The following is a 22,706-nucleotide window of genomic DNA, read 5'->3' on the forward strand; positions in this document are numbered from 1 at the left end:
AACTGGCTGCACAAACAGATTCAGACCCAAACTGCAGGCTGACGTTTTTTTTCAGACTCTTGATTGCTAAAGAAGGAAAAAGAGATGTTGCATAAACCAAACTAACCACCCAGTGAGCATTGACTGTGGTTTCAGTGTCTTTTCAACCATTTTCTGACTGGCTCAATGTGGTTATAACATCAACATGTATTTGCTGTCTCACATTCTAGCAAAGCAAGCGATTAAACCTCAAGCAGCTTTTCATGCATCTTGAAGGGAACCCTCAGCCTCATGTTAGCGATAATATGAAATCATACAGAGAGAATTATCTCACTGCTGGACCAGACTATCATTAGGCCAATCATTATCTCTGCGGCCTCGCTCCTCTTGTGCTCACCATGTAGGCTTCCTCTGGTTCCCTGACAAACACCTGATCATCCTGCTCTCTGTCACACATGACGTCACAAGCACCATGACAAGAACAGAAGAATCCGCTGCGGTTAAGCGACTGACCACAGAGTCTTACTAACCCGACTGTGTCTGGTCACAGGGAGAGGGTGGAGACTGTCCTGTCTCCAGTTATGAGAAAAGTCCATCCTCTCCCGTCTTTTGCCTGCTGCACTTTTCAGAAAATGTGTGCTCAAACAGGCCGTTTGGATATTTTCCCTTCATGACATCACAAAGGGCAGTAGCCCCTCCCCCAGGTGGGTGACACTCCTACAGCTAGGTGTTTGTTCTGCCCTCTGAGTCTGCCTTCTCACCGTAAACAATAGGACATGGAGCAAGAAAGCCTGAGACACCCAAGCCCTTCCAGAGAGGGGGAGTGGTCAGACACAGCTCATTTACATATTTAAAGGTACAGACACAGAAACAGCCTGTTCTGAGCAGGGCTGAAATAGAGGGGTTTATAGACATGATCAAATACAGGATCAGAGTGGATTTAGAACAAGAAACCTCAAACACATGTTTTGAGGAGCTCTGAGACTTATTTACACTGTTTGATGAAGAGGAGGATATGTGACCTTTAAAAAAGATCTTTGCCTTAATAAACATGTTTGCATCTTTCGGGTTTCTTTCCTCCATGTTGTGAGAAGCTTGGAATAACAATGTGAGTTAGTCGATGGCAGAAAAACAAACACTTTATATGTGAACTCAGTTTGATTGAGTGTGTTGCCCCAATAAAGTACACAGCAGGCATTCGAGCTGTCAGCAGCTGCCAGTTAAGAAAATCTCCTGGAGCTATAACAGAAAGATTTCAAGTCATTTACACACAAAATATATTGAACCACGGCCTGGATTCAAGGATAACTTCTTTATATGAAATACTCTGCTTTGCTAGTAAAGCCCAATTCGACCAACAACAAGACAGTTTAAAGGATGTGAATCCTGAATTCCACAAGGTCACACCATCAGGCTTTAGCACCTCGCCCCTCTCCACAGGAAATGAAAACTCTCAACTGAGTGACTGTTGACAAGCGCCAGGTGTGATGGGCGTCAAAGAGCGGGTTTCAAATTAAACCGACCTTTCAGCAGTCACAGCACAACAACAAGGCACGTAGAAATTGTCTGTTTAACCGTCTAGCCCAGACGAGTTGTTTGTAGACACTATCGGAAATTAGCAAGAGGTTAGTGTGCACTGCAGGGATGCTCTTAAAGATGGGAATCGATTATGGAGGCAATGAACCGAGCGCCTCTAGTTTTTAGTCTAACAGCCGTACAACGATCAGACGTAATTAAGATGTTACTGCCATGACTACACTGCATCGCTATGGAGACAGAGCTTTAAGAGGGGTTATAAGAACGTGGGGATTGATGGCTGCTCGTCAGTGCAGTCTGCCTTGATGACTCCTTTTCTAGTGCTCTCTGTTTTCTCCTCTCATGTTTCTTTATTCAGTCTGCGGCCTCTCGAGCCCCCCGTCCCCCCCTCGTGCTTTTTCCTCCCATCTTCACTTCCCCTCTGTGTGTTTAATGTTCTCTGTGTATACTCCTCTCTTCAAGCTTCACTCAATCCCCTCCTCTGTCTCTCTCCATCTATCCGCCTCCCCCTGTGAATACTCTATCTCTCTCCTTTTTTTTTTTTTTCACCCACTGTTTACCCTTTCTTCTCTCCATCTTTGTTTCGCCTCGCCTTCTCAGATGGGAGTATGTACTCGGCGATGTCCTCGGTGGCGGGTCACGCCGGCTCGATCAGGCGTACGTTTGGCTCCCAGAAACTCCTGAAGACGGAGAACATTTGGCTGCTGAGTGAGTAGGAGGAGGAGGGGAGTCATGCTGGAACCGTACGGGTTCAGACTAATGAAAAATGAGATGGTGGGCGGTAAATCACACTCTGTAATTCCCACAGGGAGAAACACCATGTAGGTGTATCCTCCGTCAGTCTTTTTGTGGTTTGTTAAGGACCGCGTTAAAATACAGATCACATTTCATCCACTGGTAGCTTTTTCAAACAATATCCTTCATATGTATAATTAAAGCTGGCTACACACGAGACGACTTTCAAATCTTAACCGATTTTAGAAACCTGGGAGAGCACACACACGAGGACAGCTTCATTATTATCCTCTGAACGCTTCATCCAGACCACTTGGCTCAGGGCTCAGTTTTGTTCATGTTCGCCGCCATGTTTGAGAGCTGACGTGACATCCGTTTGGTGATGCTTCCCAGTCTGCTCGCTCTCATTGGCTGTTGCAGGTATTCTGTCTGAGGCAGCCCAATTTGGAATCTTAAATATCAAACATGCAAAACTGGCCTAAAATCGTCCAGTGTGTAGCCAGCCATTTTGAAATACAACTTAACTTAAAGGTGATAAGAACAAGATAAACTGGAAACGCAGTGAAAAGTTCAATCTCGCCTCCAGATCCGCAGTTTGCCGGCGCAGCCATAATCCCATCCTCTCTGAAGGACAAGGAGGAGATCTACTTCTTCTTCAGCGAGTTCAACAAGACGGCCCGAGTGGACGAGGAGCCTTACAGGGCGCGCATCGGACGGATCTGCATGGTAAAAAATCATTCGACTTCTCTGCCTTTGTTTGGGAAAATATGGTTGTTTCTAAATCGAATTTTGTTCTTGCACCTCAGTCACATAATATCATACTAACTGTTAAATAAGGATACGTTTTTATGACTCATGAGCTGTGAATAAAATGCTTGCTCCTCCCTGATTGTTTCATTTGAATAATATTAAGATGCTGGGAGAATTTTAGCTGACTAAGAAGAGAAGCACTCTTTCAATTACTAATAAAATGGACTCAAAGATTGCATCAGCACAGGAAGTATAAAAGTTCTTTGCAATCCAGAAGCGCTGCTTCACTGTGTGGAAACCTCGAATCACATTTCTGAACACTTTCCAATTAGTGAAACGAAAGGCTGAACACCTGCTGCCCTGTCTTAATCATGACTTCCTTTCAATGTTAATAATGGAAGTTTATCTCAAAGAAGACCTCAAATTAAAGGATCAATTATAAGCAATGAAAGGTAAGGTTCAGGATGGGGATACACTGTATGAGGGAAGAGATGTTCTGGCGCAATGTCATTACACACAAGTGAATCAATTAAAGGTCCAATCAGTGAGATGTGTAGTGAGTGAAATGATAAAGTGAGCTTACTATCTGATCAGACATTAAGGAAACATGCTATGTTGAAGTGCTGGCTTCTCTGACAACAATGCAGCAGCCAGTATGTCCTCCTTCTAACTTTAGATTCTGGTCCTGAATGCTCTGGATTTGTTTGGACCAGAGAAGGTAGGCGGTTTTAAGGACACCCCCACCACGGCCGTTTTGGACGCCCCTCAGTTTGCCAGATATGAGAGCAGTTATCAGGTCAAACCAACAGGTGTTGCAGCAATGGAAGAGGGCAAGATAAGTGGTTCAGATATAAGTGATTGTACCCGACCTAAAAAGCCTCTGCATGTTTCTAATAAGCTCCACGAGCAGAAACGTGCTCAAACTAGGATCAATATTGGAGATGCTTTTGAAAAATGGAGAGAGGTTAGAACACAGAAAGGTTTACAGACTGATGCAGAGATGGCTAAACACTGAAGCTTCAGTGTCCACCAAATGACAACCTGCATGAGCATCGACTCTAGAGAGGAGGGGGGGAGAGACAGCTCTCTACAATGTTTTGAATTAGGACTGCAGTACCCACTTTAAACACTAGGTGTCAGAGCTACATATTACTCCTTTAAGACAAACAAATAACGTTCATGATTCAAAGAAAAACCTCCAATAATCACACAAAACATTAAAATTCCCTGTTCTGCGTTTCAGTTCAGTCAGGGTTAATAATTTCACTTTGGTTATTAAATAGAACAAGGAGTGAGACCTCTCGTTGCCCACAAATCTTCAAACACAAATTCGGCCCCAAAAAAAGGAAGGAATGAGACATCACGCGCGTTCAAAGATCTTTGACTAATACAAAACAAAACACCTCCGGTACCGGGAGATCTTCGGTCCATGCTGGATGCCCTGAAGGATTTTAAGATTGCGGGTTTCACTTTCTAAAACAGCCAGGTCAGCCACGGACACACGCAGGTACATAGACACGACTCTGCTTACATCCGGGTCTCACCATATTTATGACACGCAGAGAAGAAGCCCATTGGTTAGCAGGTGGATTTATCCGGGGCGTGGATGGAGGTAAAGAGAGACATTAATTAAGAAAAAAAAAACAGTGAAAGAAACAATATGTAGAATCTTTACTCTTTAAATATCTAAATGAATTAAAAATAGTCTTATGTTGTTTATTTGTTGTTGGCTACTTACATCACCTCAGATATTTCTAACAGTTATCAAAGAAATAGAAATCATTTATTTTAGAGTTGGAAGGGGAAGTGTCTTGTAGAGGGGGCCGTCATGACAGACAGACATGTGTATCGTTGCCATGGAAACACTGGCTGGTTGGATCTCAGCACTGTGATTGGCTGGCGACCATTAAGGTGTAACCCCGCCGCTTGCCCCCCCCCCCAAACTGGAAAAGCATTATAGATGATTGATGGATAAATGGAGTAAGAAGGCAAATCGGTATTATCGTTGCGCATTCAAGAATCAGCTGTTTTTATGAAAGTGTGCGACCTCTCTGGCTCCAGCTGATGTTGGTCACTAAGTGCCGCTTAATCCATCATGTTTAGTTCCTATACCTCCTACACCTTCACATACATTTCATAAGATAACTTGAGGGAGCTTTTGTGCAGAGTTAAAATAAACACTTCCCTGACCGCTCTCTCTGGGCTCAGCGCTTGTTGCTCATTAAGTGGCTTGATTAATGTGTGTGCTAACTTCTTGTTAAACCGCTGTGTCTTACTTCCTGATTCACTAAGCACACGGCGTGTAAATGAGACACGTGTTGAACTGCTGGAGGCCTCCTTTAACTCAGCTTCCTACTTTCATTTGCCAACTGTGTTTGTGCTGAGCTAAGCTACACATATTCAGAATCCTCAGAGACAGAAGGAGTGAAATCACTTCCTCCAGAATGTCAAAGATCTCCAACCCGGGGGGGGGGGGGGGGTAAAGGGAGTTCTGTGTCGGGGTGTGGGGTCAGTGTCACATCTTGGCAGTGGACACGGTGAATTTAAAACGCCTGCCTTGATCTGACTCTGTTGTCACAATGCTCGTGTGTTATTTTCAGGTGGACGAGGGTGGCATCAAAGCCCTGCTGGAGAACTCGTGGACCACCTTCATGAAGGCGCGGGTCATGTGCGGTTCAGGAAACACTCAGCAGCAGTACAACAACATGAAGCAGGCGGTGGTGCTGACGGCTCAGGACAAGAGGACCGGCGTCATGTACGGCCTGTTTTCCAACGCATGGTGAGCTCAAACACATTTAGACCTCCACAGGAAACTGTAATGTACGCTGCCTGTTTCCTGGACTGTGAGTAAGATATAAAGGAAAGAAAAAGGAAGGACATAAAGGTTTGTTTCGCTGGATGAAGCTTCAATTATTATTCTCTGAAGAGACTCTTTAAATGTCTCTGTGAACAAACAAAGAGACAGGAGTTATGGCTGACCTTTAGGTTGCTGTGGCTTGCCGAGAAGTCGAAGCGCACACCTTCCAAATCTTAACTACCCTCAGTGTGCAGTCAGCTGTGGGTCACTAAGCTAAGCTCAGTTTGAACGATTAGCGTCTAAAAGTGATGCTTTATAATCAGTGTCCTCCAGGGTTAAAACATGACGCCAATGTGGGAGAGCAAATAAAGCTGCAATTCCATGAGTGTCCACTTGGGGCTGGCTTCAAAGTCAAGGAGTCTCCATCAGGTCCCAATTAAAAGTGTCCATATTTAAAAATAGAAATAAACACATTTAGAGCCGGGCCATGAAGACTACTAAGGAATCGATGGCTAATTTCTCCATTGGAAAAAACTGTAGATGAGGTTTTATAACACATCTGATTCAAATAAGCCTGAGAGTTCAAACATTTGCATAATTAGGGGCGTGGCCGAGTTGACTGAGAGATGGATGCATTGTGGCTGTTTACGTTTAAAACTGACAGAAATCAAACTATCGCTCGTTCAGTTCCTGTCAAACTTTGATCCACTGAGAGATGCATATCACCATAGTAACCAGTACAAATCAGCCGTACTGTGAGTGGATAGCAAACACTGATATTGAGGAAGTATCCCACAAACTCTACATGGTAGACGTGTCTGAAGAAGCAGTCAGTCAAAACACATCATCACTCCTGATGCCTCCAGTTGTTGTTCTCCTGATTCTGATTCTGCCAACTTTGTGTTTTCATTTTGAATCCAACGGCAGGAAAAGAAAGTATAAATACATTTACCTTTCAGGAACCGGAGGTTAGAATTGATTAGAGTAATATTGGCAGTAAAGAAGCAGTGAACTCGGATGGTTTTGTGCAAAAGAAAAATAAAAGGGAGCAAACATGATCCAAGTTTCTAAATGGACTTTAAAGTCGGACTCAATTTTAAGTTAATATCACTGATTCTTAGAATCTGCAAAGTCTGACGGGTGACAGATGTAAACACACAGCTGTGGATTGGAAACAAACTTTTACCAAAGTGGAATAGACTTAAGAAGAACACACTAACTGACACGACTCCACCCACACAGCGGTAAACATACAAGCTGCACCTCCTGACACAGACACATAAAACACACCCACACACACACCGGTTTCATCACACCACATTTTGAATAAATCAAGATTCTTATCAGGGCGAGTTTCTATTCTTTAAGCCGCTACAGCAGTTTTTCTGTGGGAATAAAAAGTGAGACGGATAATCGTTGTCAAAGTGTGCAGCAAAATCAGCTGCTAAATCTGAGAACAGATTGTGGTGTTACTTTCTGCAAGACGAAGGCGAAGATTTTTCACTAATTATTCAAAAAGTTGTAATTTACAAGATTCATTACAGAAAACAAGTCACACATTTTCAAACTGCAGTACAGAAAAGGAAATCACTTTTTAGCTCCCACTAATTGATCATTCTGAAGATAAATGTATTTCCTGATAGTTAGATCAACATTTTATAAATCTGTCAGTTTCAATTTTATCAGCAGTAAAGCATCCACAGAAGGAGAAAAGGAACTCTGAACACTGAATTAGATTCAAGATCAACTCTGAATCTTTCCCCCTCACTGTGCGGAGGTGCACATGAGATAAATTATTTTATCAGAGGTGTTGGACTTAGACGAAGCAGTGGAACACAACTCTGTCTGAAACTAAACCTGTTAAAAGTCAGTGAATAGAAACCAGGAAAGGCGAGACAGCGTGAACAAGAGTCTAGTTAAAGGAATCTTAAAGATGAACAAGCAACGCCACGTGCTAGCATCACGCACGATCACACTGCACCCATTAAATATTTCATTCTCTGTGAATTTAAGTTTCCCTTCTAAACATTGCATCAGCTGGTGCTTTTATTTTGAAGGTGAACAAACTGAAGTGTGGTGCTTTTATTTTGAAGGTGAACAAACTGAAGTGTGGTGCTTTTATTTTGAAGGTGAACAAACTGAAGTGTGGTGCTTTTATTTTGAAGGTGGACAAACTGAAGTGTGGTGCTTTGTATTGACGAGCTGTAGACTCAAATCACAACATTCAGAGGCTCGTCAATTAACGGATTATAGTTAGCCGAATAAGGTTTTTCTCCCGTGTTGATGCAGGTCAAAGGTCAAAATTTCAATCATGGATGTGGATATTACTAATGCACCGCTATCTACACTTTTTAAAACAATCTAACAAGCTTGTTGCTGAGGGAGAAAAGTGAGGGCCAGTGCCGTTTTGAACACCCTACTTCCTCCTTAGCTATGTCCCAGGCTCCTTTCCTAGCTATGTCCCCTTCAGGTCCTTTCCTAGCTATGTCCCCTTCAGGTCCTTTTCTAGCTTTGTCCCCTTCAGGTCCTTTCCTAGCTATGTCCCCTTCAGGTCCTTTTCTAGCTTTGTCCCCTTCAGGTCCTCTCCTAGCTATGTCCCCGGCATGTCCTTTCCTAGCTATGTCCCCGGCATGTCCTTTCCTAGCTTTGTCCCCTTCAGGTCCTGTCCTAGCTATGTCCCCTTCAGGTCCTCTCCTAGCTATGTCCCCGGCATGTCCTTTCCTAGCTATGTCCCCGGCATGTCCTTTTCTAGCTATGTCCCCTTCAGGTCCTTTCCTAGCTATGTCCCCTTCAGGTCCTTTTCTAGCTTTGTCCCCTTCAGGTCCTTTCCTAGCTATGTCCCCTTCAGGTCCTTTTCTAGCTTTGTCCCCTTCAGGTCCTCTCCTAGCTTTGTCCCCTTCAGGTCCTCTCCTAGCTATGTCCCCTTCAGGTCCTTTTCTAGCTTTGTCCCCTTCAGGTCCTCTCCTAGCTATGTCCCCTGCATGTCCTCTCCTAGCTATGTCCCCGGCATGTCCTTTCCTAGCTATGTCCCCGACATGTCCTTTCCTAGCTTTGTCCCCTTCAGGTCCTGTCCTAGCTATGTCCCCGGCATGTCCTTTCCTAGCTTTGTCCCCTTCAGGTCCTCTCCTAGCTATGTCCCCTGCATGTCCTTTCCTAGCTATGTCCCCGACATGTCCTTTCCTAGCTATGTCCCCTTCAGGTCCTTTCCTAGCTATGTCCCCTGCATGTCCTCTCCTAGCTATGTCCCCGACATGTCCTTTCCTAGCTATGTCCCCTTCAGGTCCTTTCCTAGCTATGTCCCCTACATGTCCTTTCCTAGCTATGCCCCTTTCAGGTTCTTTCCTAGCTATGTCCCCTTCAGGTCCTTTCCTAGCTATGTCCCCTACATGTCCTTTCCTAGCTATGCCCCTTTCAGGTTCTTTCCTAGCTATGTCCCCTTCAGGTTCTTTCCTAGCTATGTCCCCTTCAGGTCCTCTCCTAGCTATGTCCCCGGCATGTCCTTTCCTAGCTATGTCCCCGGCATGTCCTTTTCTAGCTATGTCCCCTTCAGGTCCTTTCCTAGCTATGTCCCCTTCAGGTCCTTTTCTAGCTTTGTCCCCTTCAGGTCCTTTCCTAGCTATGTCCCCTTCAGGTCCTTTTCTAGCTTTGTCCCCTTCAGGTCCTCTCCTAGCTTTGTCCCCTTCAGGTCCTCTCCTAGCTATGTCCCCTTCAGGTCCTTTTCTAGCTTTGTCCCCTTCAGGTCCTCTCCTAGCTATGTCCCCTGCATGTCCTCTCCTAGCTATGTCCCCGGCATGTCCTTTCCTAGCTATGTCCCCGACATGTCCTTTCCTAGCTTTGTCCCCTTCAGGTCCTGTCCTAGCTATGTCCCCGGCATGTCCTTTCCTAGCTTTGTCCCCTTCAGGTCCTCTCCTAGCTATGTCCCCTGCATGTCCTTTCCTAGCTATGTCCCCGACATGTCCTTTCCTAGCTATGTCCCCTTCAGGTCCTTTCCTAGCTATGTCCCCTGCATGTCCTCTCCTAGCTATGTCCCCGACATGTCCTTTCCTAGCTATGTCCCCTTCAGGTCCTTTCCTAGCTATGTCCCCTACATGTCCTTTCCTAGCTATGCCCCTTTCAGGTTCTTTCCTAGCTATGTCCCCTTCAGGTCCTTTCCTAGCTATGTCCCCTACATGTCCTTTCCTAGCTATGCCCCTTTCAGGTTCTTTCCTAGCTATGTCCCCTTCAGGTTCTTTCCTAGCTATGTCCCCTGCATGTCCTCTCCGAGCTTGCACTGATTGTATTCTGGTAATTATGTCGGTTATGTTATCTGTTCTCTCTGCCTTTTTTCAGGGGCAGAAATGTGATCTGTGCCTACTCCATTGAAGACATTGACCAAGCTTTCTCCACGTCTAAACTGAAGAGCTACAGCAGTCCATTCATCAGCAGTCGCCCTGGGATGGTAAGATAAACCGGGGAGGCTTTTCTCCCTTCCATTTGTTGGGAAACAAAACAACACTTAGATAAAAAAAAGAGAAAATGCACCAGTTAGCCTTCATTTCACCGGAGAGAGAGGTGGAAGTGCTTCTTCTGAAAAGACTCATTTTTAATAAAAGAAAAGCAATCTGGAACTCCTGTTCAAGGGCATTTTGTTTATTCAAGAACCCTGCCTGGCTTGAGTTGATTACATCACTTCTCCTCTCAGTGTGTCCGCAAGAACTCGACAGCAGGAGGTCCCAACGACATCAAGAACCTTGGGGTGATCAGATACCACCCAGAAATAGAGGATGTGATTCGGCCAGTTGGTGTGTCTCCACTCGACCTGCCTACGGACGACCAGATCACACACACTGTGGCGGATATAGTCCTGGCAGTCAACGATGAGCACTACAGCGTCCTCTACCTGGGAACAGGTGAGTGTGCACGTGGATTTGTCACAGTCTCAATGTGGGCGATACAATAAGTCCTGATTCACTTTATTTGCTATCTGTATTTGGAAATCATCATGTTAGCACCCATACAAAGTGAAAAACAAAACAAAAACAAACAGATAACACCAAAAGTCGTCACCATGTGTACAACCTATCCCACCAGTTTTATTCTACATAATTTTGTTACCATACTGTCCCCATGTTTTTCTTTGTCCTGTTTGCTCATTTACTTATTTTGTCCCTCTTTCTAATTCATTCATTTTATTTCCTGACCCCTTTTTGTTTTGTTTTGTTTGTCTGTTTGCTTTTTTCTAAATATGCTTGCAAAACTGTATCCTACCACAGTTCCCCTCTTGTTTGTGCCTGTTTTTTTTTATTGTGTGGGTGTGTGTATGCACGTTTTGGTGATTAAAAGTAAAAAAAATAAAATTAAAATAAAAAGTCCTGATTCACTGAGAATGGTAAGATCCTGACGTATGACACTGTAACATCATTGATCATTTAAATGTTAGAGTTGGAGCTCAGAAAGCATTTAACAAACTCTAAAGCTTAACTTGGATCAGCTCAGACTCGACCTTAAGGACTCGACTGCGACTTGAGCACTGAGGAATCAGACCCACACTCGGACTCCAGGTTTCGGTGACTCACCTCCAGCACTGGCTGTGACACAATCTGTCTTCAGATGTGCCCTTGGAAGGATGCAGCTCCTGAACTGAGACACAGCTGTCGTGTCAGAGCTCTCTTCCTTTAAAACAGCCGACGTGCTGCTGCTGCTGCTGCTGCTGCTTGAAATGGGATTGATGACGGTGCTGAGGCAGAACCGGACATTAAATGTGCTGTAAAATCCAAAAAAAAGTGAGCAGAAGAGAGGCTGAAAAGCTGCAGGAAGGATGATCATTCTCTCTGGGTTTGTCCCTATGACAACTGCTTTACATGCAGCGAGCTGGAGAATACAAAATACAGATTTAAAACATACTTTCACACCCTATCTAGTCTTTCTGCACATGTCATGTGCCCTAATAGACTCCCAGATTTAAGGATTACATTGATTTGATTTCCTCATGCATTTGCCTCTACGTGCTTTTTGCTGTTGCTTGGTTAATGCATCAATATAATCTGATCCTCTGCTAAACATGCTCATTATCAGCACTTTCCCAGGGCGAGTGAATCACACAACCCAGAGACACAGGAGTCCAGCCGCTCCAAACCACATGCTGGAATAATGAAATGTTATAAACAGCTTTAATAAATGCTCTCTACAGCTCATAGCTACAACAATGAAGGAAACAAGAGCTCATCCTGAGGAGGAGAAAATGCAAACACAAGGTTGAGACTCTATTCACAGTTTATATAAATGACTCCTGCCCTCTTTTGCTCGACTCTTTTCTATCTGATCAAAGCAGCAATGCTGAGGCGCTGCCGTCGCCCATGGCGGTTGCTCCAAAAATTGCCTTGTGCCTCGGGGAGATTACTATGGCAACCATCAGCAGTCATATGCCGGAGTGTGTACGAGCATCTCGGCAGCGCTGAAGTTCACAGGGAGGCAAGTCAGTGTCATTTCCTGAGTACAATTTCTCTCCTGCCGTGCTTGTATGTGCCCGTCATTCATCCGACATTTCTGGGTTGGTTCTTAGAATAGCACGGAGAAAACAATCCAGAGTTTAAAAAGACAGTATGATGGCCTCTCGCTGTGGGCTTTGGTAACTGTGTCAGGGAGGGATGGAGAGATGGAGGGAGGGAAGGAGGGATGGAAGGAGGGATGGAGGGAAGGAGGGATGGAGAGATGGAGGGATGGAGAGATGGAGGGAAGGAGGGACGGAGGGATGGAGAGATGGAGGGAAGGAGGGACAGAGGGAGGGATCGAGTGATGGAGGGAAGGAGAGATGGAGGGATGGAGAGATGGAGGGAAGGAGGGACGGAGGGAGGGATCGAGCGATGGAGGGAAGGAGAGATGGAGGGATGGAGAGATGGATGGATGGAGGGATGGAGAGATGGAGGGATAGAGATGAGGGGATGGAGGGATGGAGAGATGGAGGGATAGAGATGAGGGGATGGAGGGATGGAGGGATGGAGAGATGGCGCGAAGGAGGGATGGAGGGATGGAGAGATGGAGGGATAGAGATGAGGGGATGGAGGGATGGAGAGATGGCGCGAAGGAGGGATGGAGGGATGGAGAGATGGCGGGATAGAGATGAGGGGATGGAGGGATGGATGGATGGAGGGAAGGAGGGATGGAGAGATGGAGGGATAGAGATGAGGGGATGGAGGGATGGATGGATGGAGGGAAGGAGGGATGGAGAGATGGCGAGATGGAGGGATGAGAGGACAGAGGGAAGGAGGGATGGAGAGATGGCGAGATGGAGGGATGAGAGGACAGAGGGAAGGAGGGATGGAGAGATGGAGGGATAGAGATGAGGGGAAGGAGGGATGGAGAGATGGCGAGATGGAGGGATGGAGAGATGGAGGGATAGAGAGATGGAGAGATGGAGGGATGAGAGGACAGAGGGAAGGAGGGATGGAGGGATAGAGAGATGGAGGGATGAGAGGACGGAGGGATGGAGGGATGGAGCTGGCCTGAAAAGAAACTGGAGCACTCTGTCTGAGACTGGAGGAACAGGTTGTCCAGGCGATCTGCTGTTCCCAGAGTACTGAATGTTTCTTTATTATTTTTTATGTTCAAGCATCAGCGTTTGAAACAACATGCCATCACTCTCACTCCTGGTTGTTTCTACTCTTGTGATTTATGAGAAGAAAGTGTTTAGGCTTAAGCGGTGAAAACTATGGATCTATGAATCTGAAACCTCTGTTTGAAACAGATTTAATAAAAACTAGCCCTGTCAGCATCAACTAGTTAAGCGGGATTAATCTCGTGTTATTTTGTCCCTTCAGGCTCTCCGTAGATTATCGTCCTCAGTGTCTCCCTGTAGTCTCAGTGATGTAAAAGAAGGACACTGCTGCATCTTTGAATGTCTCATTTCACTTTAACAAACTCTCAGACAGCTCACCTGACGAGTCCAAAGTAATATCCACCTTATGACATCACACATTGACCTTATGACATCACACATTGACCTTTGTTACCGTTCCTTTGAGCTGTTTGACCTCACTTTGGGATCCCTAACCATTTCCTGTTTCTGTGCTTAACTACATATCCTTACCTTCCATCTACCAGAAAGACCGCACTGAATTTCAAAATAATAGCACACAGCAAGTAAAGTACTCTCAGCTGAAGACAGGACAAACCTTCAAAATAAAAGCCTAACAGTTTTTAATTTTAAATGTGAAATAATGGGATTTCAAACATGTGATTTAAAATGTGACTCATCCCAGCCCTAATAAAAAGTTTTATGGCATAAAAATATTTGACATATTCCCCCCCCGTGACCAACCCTTTTCTAAAGATGTCAAAGATCATTCAGATGTTTCTGTGCTGTGTCAGTTTTGTTAAAAGTGATTTTACGTCCTCAAACCGGCTCTGAAGAATGACATGGATGCACCCATTTTAATATTTCTAATCTGATCACCTGTTGTTGGGGGGGGGGGGGGGGGGGGGCGAGGACAGTAGAGCCTTCGCTCAGTGGATTGTTATGTGGAATGAAAGGATAGAAAATTGGGAAGTGAGCTGCCTGATGGAGTAAAAACAACAGCCGCAGGACATATATTTTCCTCCAGCTTGCACGACATGTACAGCCAACAACTTTATCTACGGATTCTTTCTGTTCAGTAGAAAACGATCCAAAAATCTATCACAGCAACTTTTTTTGTTCACTCTGTTGTGTTTGAGTTTTTGTGAGATTTCCAGTTGTTAGAGTCAGGACTTTGTCGTAACGTTTCTCCACATAACGGTCGACTCTGTCGTTGTTCCTCGTCATGTTTGGGGTCTCTGTTAAGGTTTTGAAACTCTTTCAGTGTGCGCCTGACGCTCTAAACTTTTTTTCTAAACTCTGCTTTGATTGCCCCTCTTCTCTCCTCTTCAATATTGCATCACCTCCTCTTCAGGCGTGCAGCCATGAATATTCACGGGGCTCTCAAAGGAATCAATCTGCATAATTAATTTCAAACATGCTCTCGTATATCTCTACAAATGATTGAGGGCGGCTCCCTCTTCAATGATCCAATCCTCCCTGAGTGAAGCACACAGACAGGCAGCTCTTCCTGATGGATCGGCGCATTAGAGCGCTTTAAACCAATCAGACGAGTAGAAGTGGTGAGACAGGATCTACCTCTAGGGCCAGTGGCGGTGAAATCGAAGCAGATGCATTCTGGGTAGCCTCGGGACATTAGTCTTCCCCCCTGCGACAGGAATTCCAATAAATATCCTTCTCAGAGACGCCGCTCGGAGTCACAGACCGCACCGTTAATCTTGGTGCGAGGCTGATGTTAGCGTGGTGCCTGGAGAGCAAATATTACCCCGAGTGTTGGAACAATAAATATCTTTGAGGGGGATGATATCACCCTACACCGCACTCCTTCTCCTCAACAAAAAGTCTGCAGTCAGGTCTAATCTATCGAGTGCCTTTAAATGAAACACTAATGCGTTCTCCCAATTTGCTCCGGTTCGTTTAGCCCGCTGAGGACGATGTCGTTTGACTCCATCCTCGTTAAAAGTTGCAGCTTCCAAACTGAAGCTGTCATGATTTTTTGTGTTGAGACAGATAATAAGGATTTTTCCGGGGCAGAAAGGCGCTGGCTGTGCGCTCGGGAACGACTGCATGAAGCGTTTGAGCGCTGAGAAGAAAAGTGCTGCACGTCCATCCTGTCTCCATGACAACAGTCTGTTAACAACGCCCGCTGTATGACCGACACTGCTCCGTTACTTTTTACTGCATGTTTTATATTTGAGATCGTTTATTCCTCGATCAGAAACGGAGCGAGGAAACTACGGGGAATATCATACATTTAGAAAAAAAAGGGCCGGTGATGTCAACAGCGCCTTTCTGAAAAGTTGAACGATTTTCAACTTGAGCGCTCGGAGCGGCCGCACAAAAACGACAGAGCGCTCGGAAAAAGCCTGGGTGCTGCCTGCTGCTGTGAACGCTCTCTCCTGCAGAATATTATGTGATTGACAGATTAATCGCTCAGTTAATCGCCGACTAATCCTCTGCTCATCGTTGATCGTCTCTGTTGGTCTTGTTTCGTTTGTATTTCACAGAAAATCATCCGTTTTCAGGGCGCTGGTGGTGCAGTGGCTTCTTTCCCTCATCTCATTTCCCACTCTCTCTCTCTCTCTGATTTCTGACTCTATCCACTGTCCTATCCCTCCAATAAAGGCACAAAAAGCCCCCCAAAAAATCATCCGTTTTCATTTGGGTCCATTTTACAGCGAGCGAATAACTCCTCACAGGATCTTCAAACGGGGAAAGAGGCGAGACGTTCTAATTTTAGATGTTTGTCACTTTGTCGTCTTGATTTGATCAGAGTTTAAAAATAACATATTGCAGAAGGCCTGTACAGCCTTTGACCTCCAGTCGCTCACTGAAGCAGTTTTTTTTTTTCATTCCTCACTCTCAGCTGATCTCCGGCTCGTCGACACTTCAGCTCAAGTAGAACGACGAGACAGTGGGTGCCGTGCATAAGGGCACCTTGATGGTGTCTGTTATGAGAGTACATTACTCATCTAATTTCCTCCCCGCCCGCCCACCGGCCCGTCCACCCACAGGGGCACACATCTTGTTTATTCTAGTCACAGCTGTCTGGAGAAGAGGTCTACTTTGAGTCTAAAGGAATCCACTTTATAATGTTGACCAAACTGACGGGTCGGCGCCTCGCAGCTTGCAGAGTCCTAATTACCTAAATATCTGAGCATGAGCTCTGAGTTTTAAACGGTCTAACGGGTCTCGCCGGGACCTTCCTCTGTGAGATGCAGCCTGACACAACGCTGCAGGATTTGACAAAGTGAATTTATCCTTCTTTTGATCACCAGGCAGCAGTAGAACATATGCATGTGATTACCCGCTACTGCGATCTCTGTCATCTTTAAAACAAGGCAGCATGACCGGGCTGCAGAGCGACTTTCATACTCAAAGTTATTTTTTAATGAAACAGAAACACCTTTTAGGTCTTTGATGATTGAGCAGGTTGTGATTTCTATAGAGAAGCTTTTGGTAGCGTCTTGCCTGTGGTGTCTGTCTCTGAAGATGCTGCGGTTTGATGTCCCACTTAGCAGTTGGTATTTTAAGGGCGGTTTCACACTCGGGACCCGGGCCCTGATCCGAGAACGCTTGACCCCAAAGTTAATTTGATCAGTGTGAACACAAACATACTTCACTTGGGTACTGTGCCCGAGTCCGCTTGAAGAGCTGGTCTAAGAACCCAAACATCATAAGAATCAGAATCAGAATCAGAAATACTTTTTAATCCTAGGGGGAAATTCTGTTGTTACCGTTGCTCTAAGACTGAATCCAGAAGAAGGAAGTATAGATCAGAACCCAAACATAACAGCCAAACATCATCAGAACGGTGCACACAGTGATCTTCAGCTTAGTAGTCGTAGTTCTTGTTTTAGACTTCCTGTATTGACCCAAAAGAAATCTTTCACCTCTTCCAATTCCACAATTTTGTATTTTGTTTAAAGTTGCTGTGAGAAATACGACCCGTGGGAGTGAGAAGTTCTTGGGCGAGCTCGTAAACGCCCTTTAATTGTCTGATGCCTGCGCCCGTGGTGTTTGTCAGAGGTCGGAGTGATAAAAACCTGTACGGGTCAAATCTCTGTTTGCTAAAATGATCGGTTGGTCAGTTAGCCCCATTAAAAAGTGCCAGAGAGAGTCTACAGAGCCAGAGGCATTGTCTACAGTCAAGAATTGAAGTTAAGCACGTCTGGCGCTCTGTGTGTGTGTGTGTGTGTGTGTGTGTGTGTGTGTGTGTGTGTGTGTGTGTGTGTGTGTGTGTGTGTGTGTGTGTGTGTGTGTGTGTGTGTGTGTGTGTGTGTGTGTGTGTGTGTGTGTGTGTGTGTCCATTGTCTCTTATGTATCTAGACATCTCTCAAGCGTGCAAGTCCACTCTTAGTGTGTGTCTCTGTGTGTGTGTGTGTGTGTGTTTGTCAGGCCGCTAAACACGAGAGAAAAAGCTGCAGAGAATGTATGAAAGGTTGGCGACCCGTCAGAACCAGAGTAAAACTAGAGCAATTAGTCTCTTGAGGCCAGCGTCTGTTGGAAACAGAAGAAAGGATCGGTCAGTAGAGATCGGTTTCTCTCGCCTCAGGAGCTCTCTGACAGATTGACCACCAGAAGAAGAAAACAGGCCGCTCTGACCAGCTCAGTCACGGAGGGCGATACAACAGAAAGCTCTCCTCGGGGGACGGAAGAAATGTCTGCAGCGGCGTACACCGGTTTCTATGCAACTTTGTGTTCGAGATCAGAGGCTATTTTCTTAAACCGCGCCGAGAAGTATGAGTCTGAGTCAGAGCTTGCACCATAGAGAGACGTGAAAAACAGATTATTAGCCATAGTTTTCACAGTGAGTGTGTATATTAAAAGGTATTAGGGGAGGTGTTTGCTGTGAGAAGAAATGGATCTGCTCAGCAAACTCCCCCTGGATAAATACAACCAAAAAAAACCAACAGATTCTCTCAGCAGATGCAGCACGAGTTCAGCATTGTCAACCTTTTTTTCTTGCTCTCTGAATGTCTTGCTGCTATTTTAGTGCTGACACACCGTTTTTGAGGAAAACGCTGAAAATAGCTGCAGGCGGGATTAAAGAATCGGATGAGAATAAACTGGTTGAAATGGGGAATGTTATCTTTGACTGCGGGGAGAGAGAGAGAGAGAGAGAGAGAGAGAGAGAGAGAGAGAGAGGGAGAGAGAGAGAGAGAGAGAGAGAGAGGGAGAGAGAGCGAGAATAAAGAGATTTGAAGTTTGTGAAAAAGAGACAAGTCAGTGACAGCAAGAGCCCGACTGCATGATGACAAACCAGACGACTCGTGCCTCTTGGAGGCAGCGGCAGGAAATGAAGGCGTCGGATAAAAGGGTTTCGCTATAATCACATTTTCACAGTGGGGGGAGGAGGGGGAAGGTGAATTATCCAAAAACGTGACAAAAGACGAAACAAGTTGGAACATCTCTCTGCAGGGAGCCTCGGGATCTGTCAAGTCTTTTTATTTGGAGAGGGAGACGCAGCCGCCGGAACAAAGTAAGTTAGGTAATGCAAATAAAAAGGTAACATTAACATTTTTATTGGCCTGCAGCGACGGAGACGCTACGATGTGATAAAGAAAACACTGCGGAGCGAGACACTGTAAACGGTTTGTGAGAAAAATGCTTCGGCAACAGAAGACGTGGTTTTTATTTCGCAAACAAAAACATATCAGGTTCTGGGTAATTGTGTACTAATTTGTTTTACCTGAAGAAGGTAAGAAACAAATTCCCACAACTATTTAGTTGTGTCAGCGTCATGGTTTGGCTCCATGCTATTGCGCCCACCCTACAGCCATGAGAACAGGTAGTTCTCATGGCTGTAGAGAGAACTACAAGATCACAATAGAACTACAAGATCACAGGAGAACTACAAGGTCACAGGAGAACTACAAGACCACAGAAGAACTACAAGGTCACAGAAGAACTACAAGACCAGGAGAACTACAAGATCATGGGAGGACTACAAGATCACAAGAGAACTACAAGATCACAGGAGAACTACAAGACCACAGGAGAACTACAAGATCAGGAGAACTACAAGATCACAAGAGGACTACAAAATCACAAGCGAACTACAAGATCTCAGGAGAACTACAAGATCACAGAAGAACTACAAGATCACAGAAGAACTACAAGATCAAGAGAACTACAAGATCAGGAGAACTACAAGGTCAGGAGAACTACAAGGTCACACGGGAATAAAAAGAAAACCGTGCTAACAACATGTGGCTTTGTCTTTCTGAGGATGATTTGTTGTTCAGCCTGTTTTGACGTCAGGTTGATAAAGTGATGGAAAATACGATGAGGAGTCTGTATGTTGTGTTTTATTTTGAAATTGACCAGCCGCTCGTGCGTTTTCTTGTCTAACTTCCTGTTTGGGTCGATCTATTCTGTCCAGCCTGAGGTGTCACTGCAGTATGCTCCTTCAAAAACATACTCTGTTCGTATTTAAAACACCACAAATTTAACCTTAAACACCCAGAATCCCAAAGTCGCTTTTTCCACTGCTGCTGTTGCTTTATCGTAGCCAGTTCTGGAGGTCAAACGAGAACCGAGCAGCTCCGCCTTCACAAACGCCTGTTCAAATAAAAACTCAGAAACTCCAGTCGACCATTTTGCCTTTGGCTCTCCAGGGCATCTTAAGAGTGGAGGCAGTCCAAGTCAAATCCATATATTTATTTAACACTTTGGACAGCACAGAACAGGCGACAGCTCGGGCAGCTAAAGAGAAAAGCTCAAAAGTTAACACACGACACAGAGGACGTTTGTGAGTCTCTCTCTCTCTCCGTCTTTATTACAATCCATCCACAACATCTTTTCTCTCTGATTTCTACAGATCAAGGCAAAGTCCTGAAAGTTCTCCACAGCAGCGAGGGGGTCTTCATCATCTCTCAGTACTCGCTGTTTCACAACGAAGGACCCGTCCTGAACATGGCCATCGACTCCCAAAAGGTACGTAGGGCGATGATGCTCTGTGTGGTGTTGGTCCTGCTTTCATCATGCACAACACATCCGGCTTCAGGCCTCGCTTCAGGCCGACAGCAGCTGTATGTAGATACCATTCACTGTATATAAATACACACAGCATGTCTCCGCCTTCTCTTGTACAAATATGAAGCCAAAATAACCATGTGATAGGCGCTGACATATTGGGCCGGGGAAGACATTTGGAGCCAAGACATGCACAGAAGGTTGCTGACTGCTTGAATAGAAATGGTTGTAAGAAGCCTCATTCGTCAAGAGAGCTGTCAATCATGACATCACTTTGCATTTCCTGACGTTAGCATCAAACTAACCAATTCAGAAGGACTAACCATCACAACAGAATCCATGTGAGACAAAAAGTTATCTGGCGTGCATTTTGATTATATAGTTATCTGTTCACATGGAGGAGGCGGGGTTTATGAGCTATACTGCAGCAAGTCCACAGGGGGCGCTCTAACATTTTGTCTTCACTCAGTCCATCTTAATATACAGTCTGTGCTAGAAACAATCATTTGACCAAAAGTCCAGTCCCTGTAAAGTAGAACAACAGCCCCTGCACTAGCAGAATTCAAGGACACGCCCACTCTGGAAGGCTTCTAAAGAACTGGCCAATCAGCAACAGAGTGGGCATCTAGGTAAGGGAGGGGCTTAAAGAGACAGCAGGAGAAGATGTTAGGGTTTGAACTGACGCCAGTATCAGATAAATGAGGAGCTGAAAACCATGAAAAGCTGCTCTATCGGTGACACAGACTGACAACATGAAAGGTAAACATGAGAATTTGTGAAGAATTGTCGGATAAAAATCTGAAACACTTAGTCCTCCCTCTAGGGCCTGTGTCTACCTGGTTGGATTTTTTAAATGCCAGCTTCTTTTTTCGATTGTTTCCAAAGACGATGGAGCGTTTGCAGCAGCAGGCGGACGCACACAGAATTGACAAAACGCCCAGCCTCCTTTTTCTGAGCACTCCGCCTTTATTTAGTTGATGTCAACCGGCGCTCTTTTCAACCAGCCAGTCCTATAGTAGCCTGGTGGGGACTCTTACCTCGTCTGATCAGAGCTGTGATAGCGAGGACGTTGTTATTATTAAACTCATCATCCAGACAAAGTAGGAGGTCGAACATTCTCCATTTGATGCTCACAGTGAAATATCTCAATTATGAAACATTCACACAAAAAGCAACGGAGCAGTGTGGGTCATACAGCGGCCGTTGTCATGGAGACAAGATGCGACGTGCATCGCTTTTATACTAAGCGCACAAGCACTTCATCCGAGCGCACAGCCGGCGCTTCTCTGCCCCTGATAACACCAGGTGGACACTGGTCCTTGATTTGTGATTACATATTCCATGTTTGTCCATATTTTTGTGTTCAAAATTTAAAAAAATCCCCTGACGACTTTCTCAGACATCAGCTGTGCGACAGGCTGTGACGGATGAAACATGATAATTTGAGGGCCGATGCCCCCCCGATCAATGAGCATCCACGAGGAGAGATGCTGTTCTGCAGTTTGTCTCTTTAGTGTTGTAAAGGCTTGTATTCCACACATCCACACACACACACACACACACACACACACACACACACACACACACACACACACACACACACACACACACACACTGACAGATGAGGCAGCAGTAGAGCAGCAACTCAACGTTTTCCAGGAGCTGATTTTATTGATATGTTTTGGATGCAGTCTGATGGCTTTGCAGAGAGCGAGGTTGTTCTTGTTTCTGGTTTTAAAATCTTTGACGGAGCTTTTAGCCTCCAAAGATTACGTTGCAGCTTTTCACAGCGATCGACTGCAGCAAACTACGGGACCCAGGAGTCATTTGACTTCTTCAGACCGCCATTTTTAAGACATTTCACCTTCCACCTGAATGTAGTGGAGGCGTAATGGGGGACGAAGTGACTCCCCCCCTCTGTACCAACAACAACAACAACAATTCACTTAGCAGACGCTTTTGTCCAAAGCGACGTACATCAGAGAGTAAGTTCAACACTAATCCATTCATACACCGCCGCCGAAGCAGCGGGAGCAATGCTGGGTTAAGAGTCTTGCCCAAGGACACATTGGACATGTTGCTCAGTTGGGGATTGAACCCTCGACCTTCTGGTGAGAGGCGACGACTCAACTGAGCCACAGCCACCCCTAAAAATAATTTTCTACAGTCTTTAGAGGTAGTAACAGAGGAGAGACGGGATCAGCTGAGTCAGCGCTGTGTGTGTGTGCACGTCTGACTGTGTGTGTATGTGGAGATCTTGCTGTGCCGGGCTTCCACATCACCGTAATGCAATGTGAATCATAGGCCTGCCCAAAACCTCTCACCTCTCAAATACAAAGCACTGACTCATAGAGCACCCACCACAGCCCAGGACCCCTC

The 22,706-nt window shown here is 45.3% G+C and overlaps 1 protein-coding gene across 1 annotated transcript in view; it reads left to right on the top strand.

The window, feature by feature from the left end:
• si:ch211-113g11.6 (uncharacterized protein LOC559008 homolog) overlaps nt 1–22,706 on the top strand; it is a 47,999-nt gene that overhangs the window by 18,525 nt on the left and 6,768 nt on the right. The window contains exons 6-11 of the mRNA XM_065957847.1: nt 2,116–2,223; nt 2,837–2,976; nt 5,601–5,779; nt 10,127–10,235; nt 10,479–10,686; nt 20,173–20,288. Coding sequence (XP_065813919.1) covers nt 2,116–2,223; nt 2,837–2,976; nt 5,601–5,779; nt 10,127–10,235; nt 10,479–10,686; nt 20,173–20,288 — 860 coding nt within the window. The remainder of the gene's footprint in view (nt 1–2,115; nt 2,224–2,836; nt 2,977–5,600; nt 5,780–10,126; nt 10,236–10,478; nt 10,687–20,172; nt 20,289–22,706) is intronic.

Source organism: Labrus bergylta, chromosome 8 (assembly GCF_963930695.1).
Source record: "Labrus bergylta chromosome 8, fLabBer1.1, whole genome shotgun sequence".
Taxonomy (NCBI): Eukaryota; Metazoa; Chordata; class Actinopteri; order Labriformes; family Labridae; genus Labrus; species Labrus bergylta.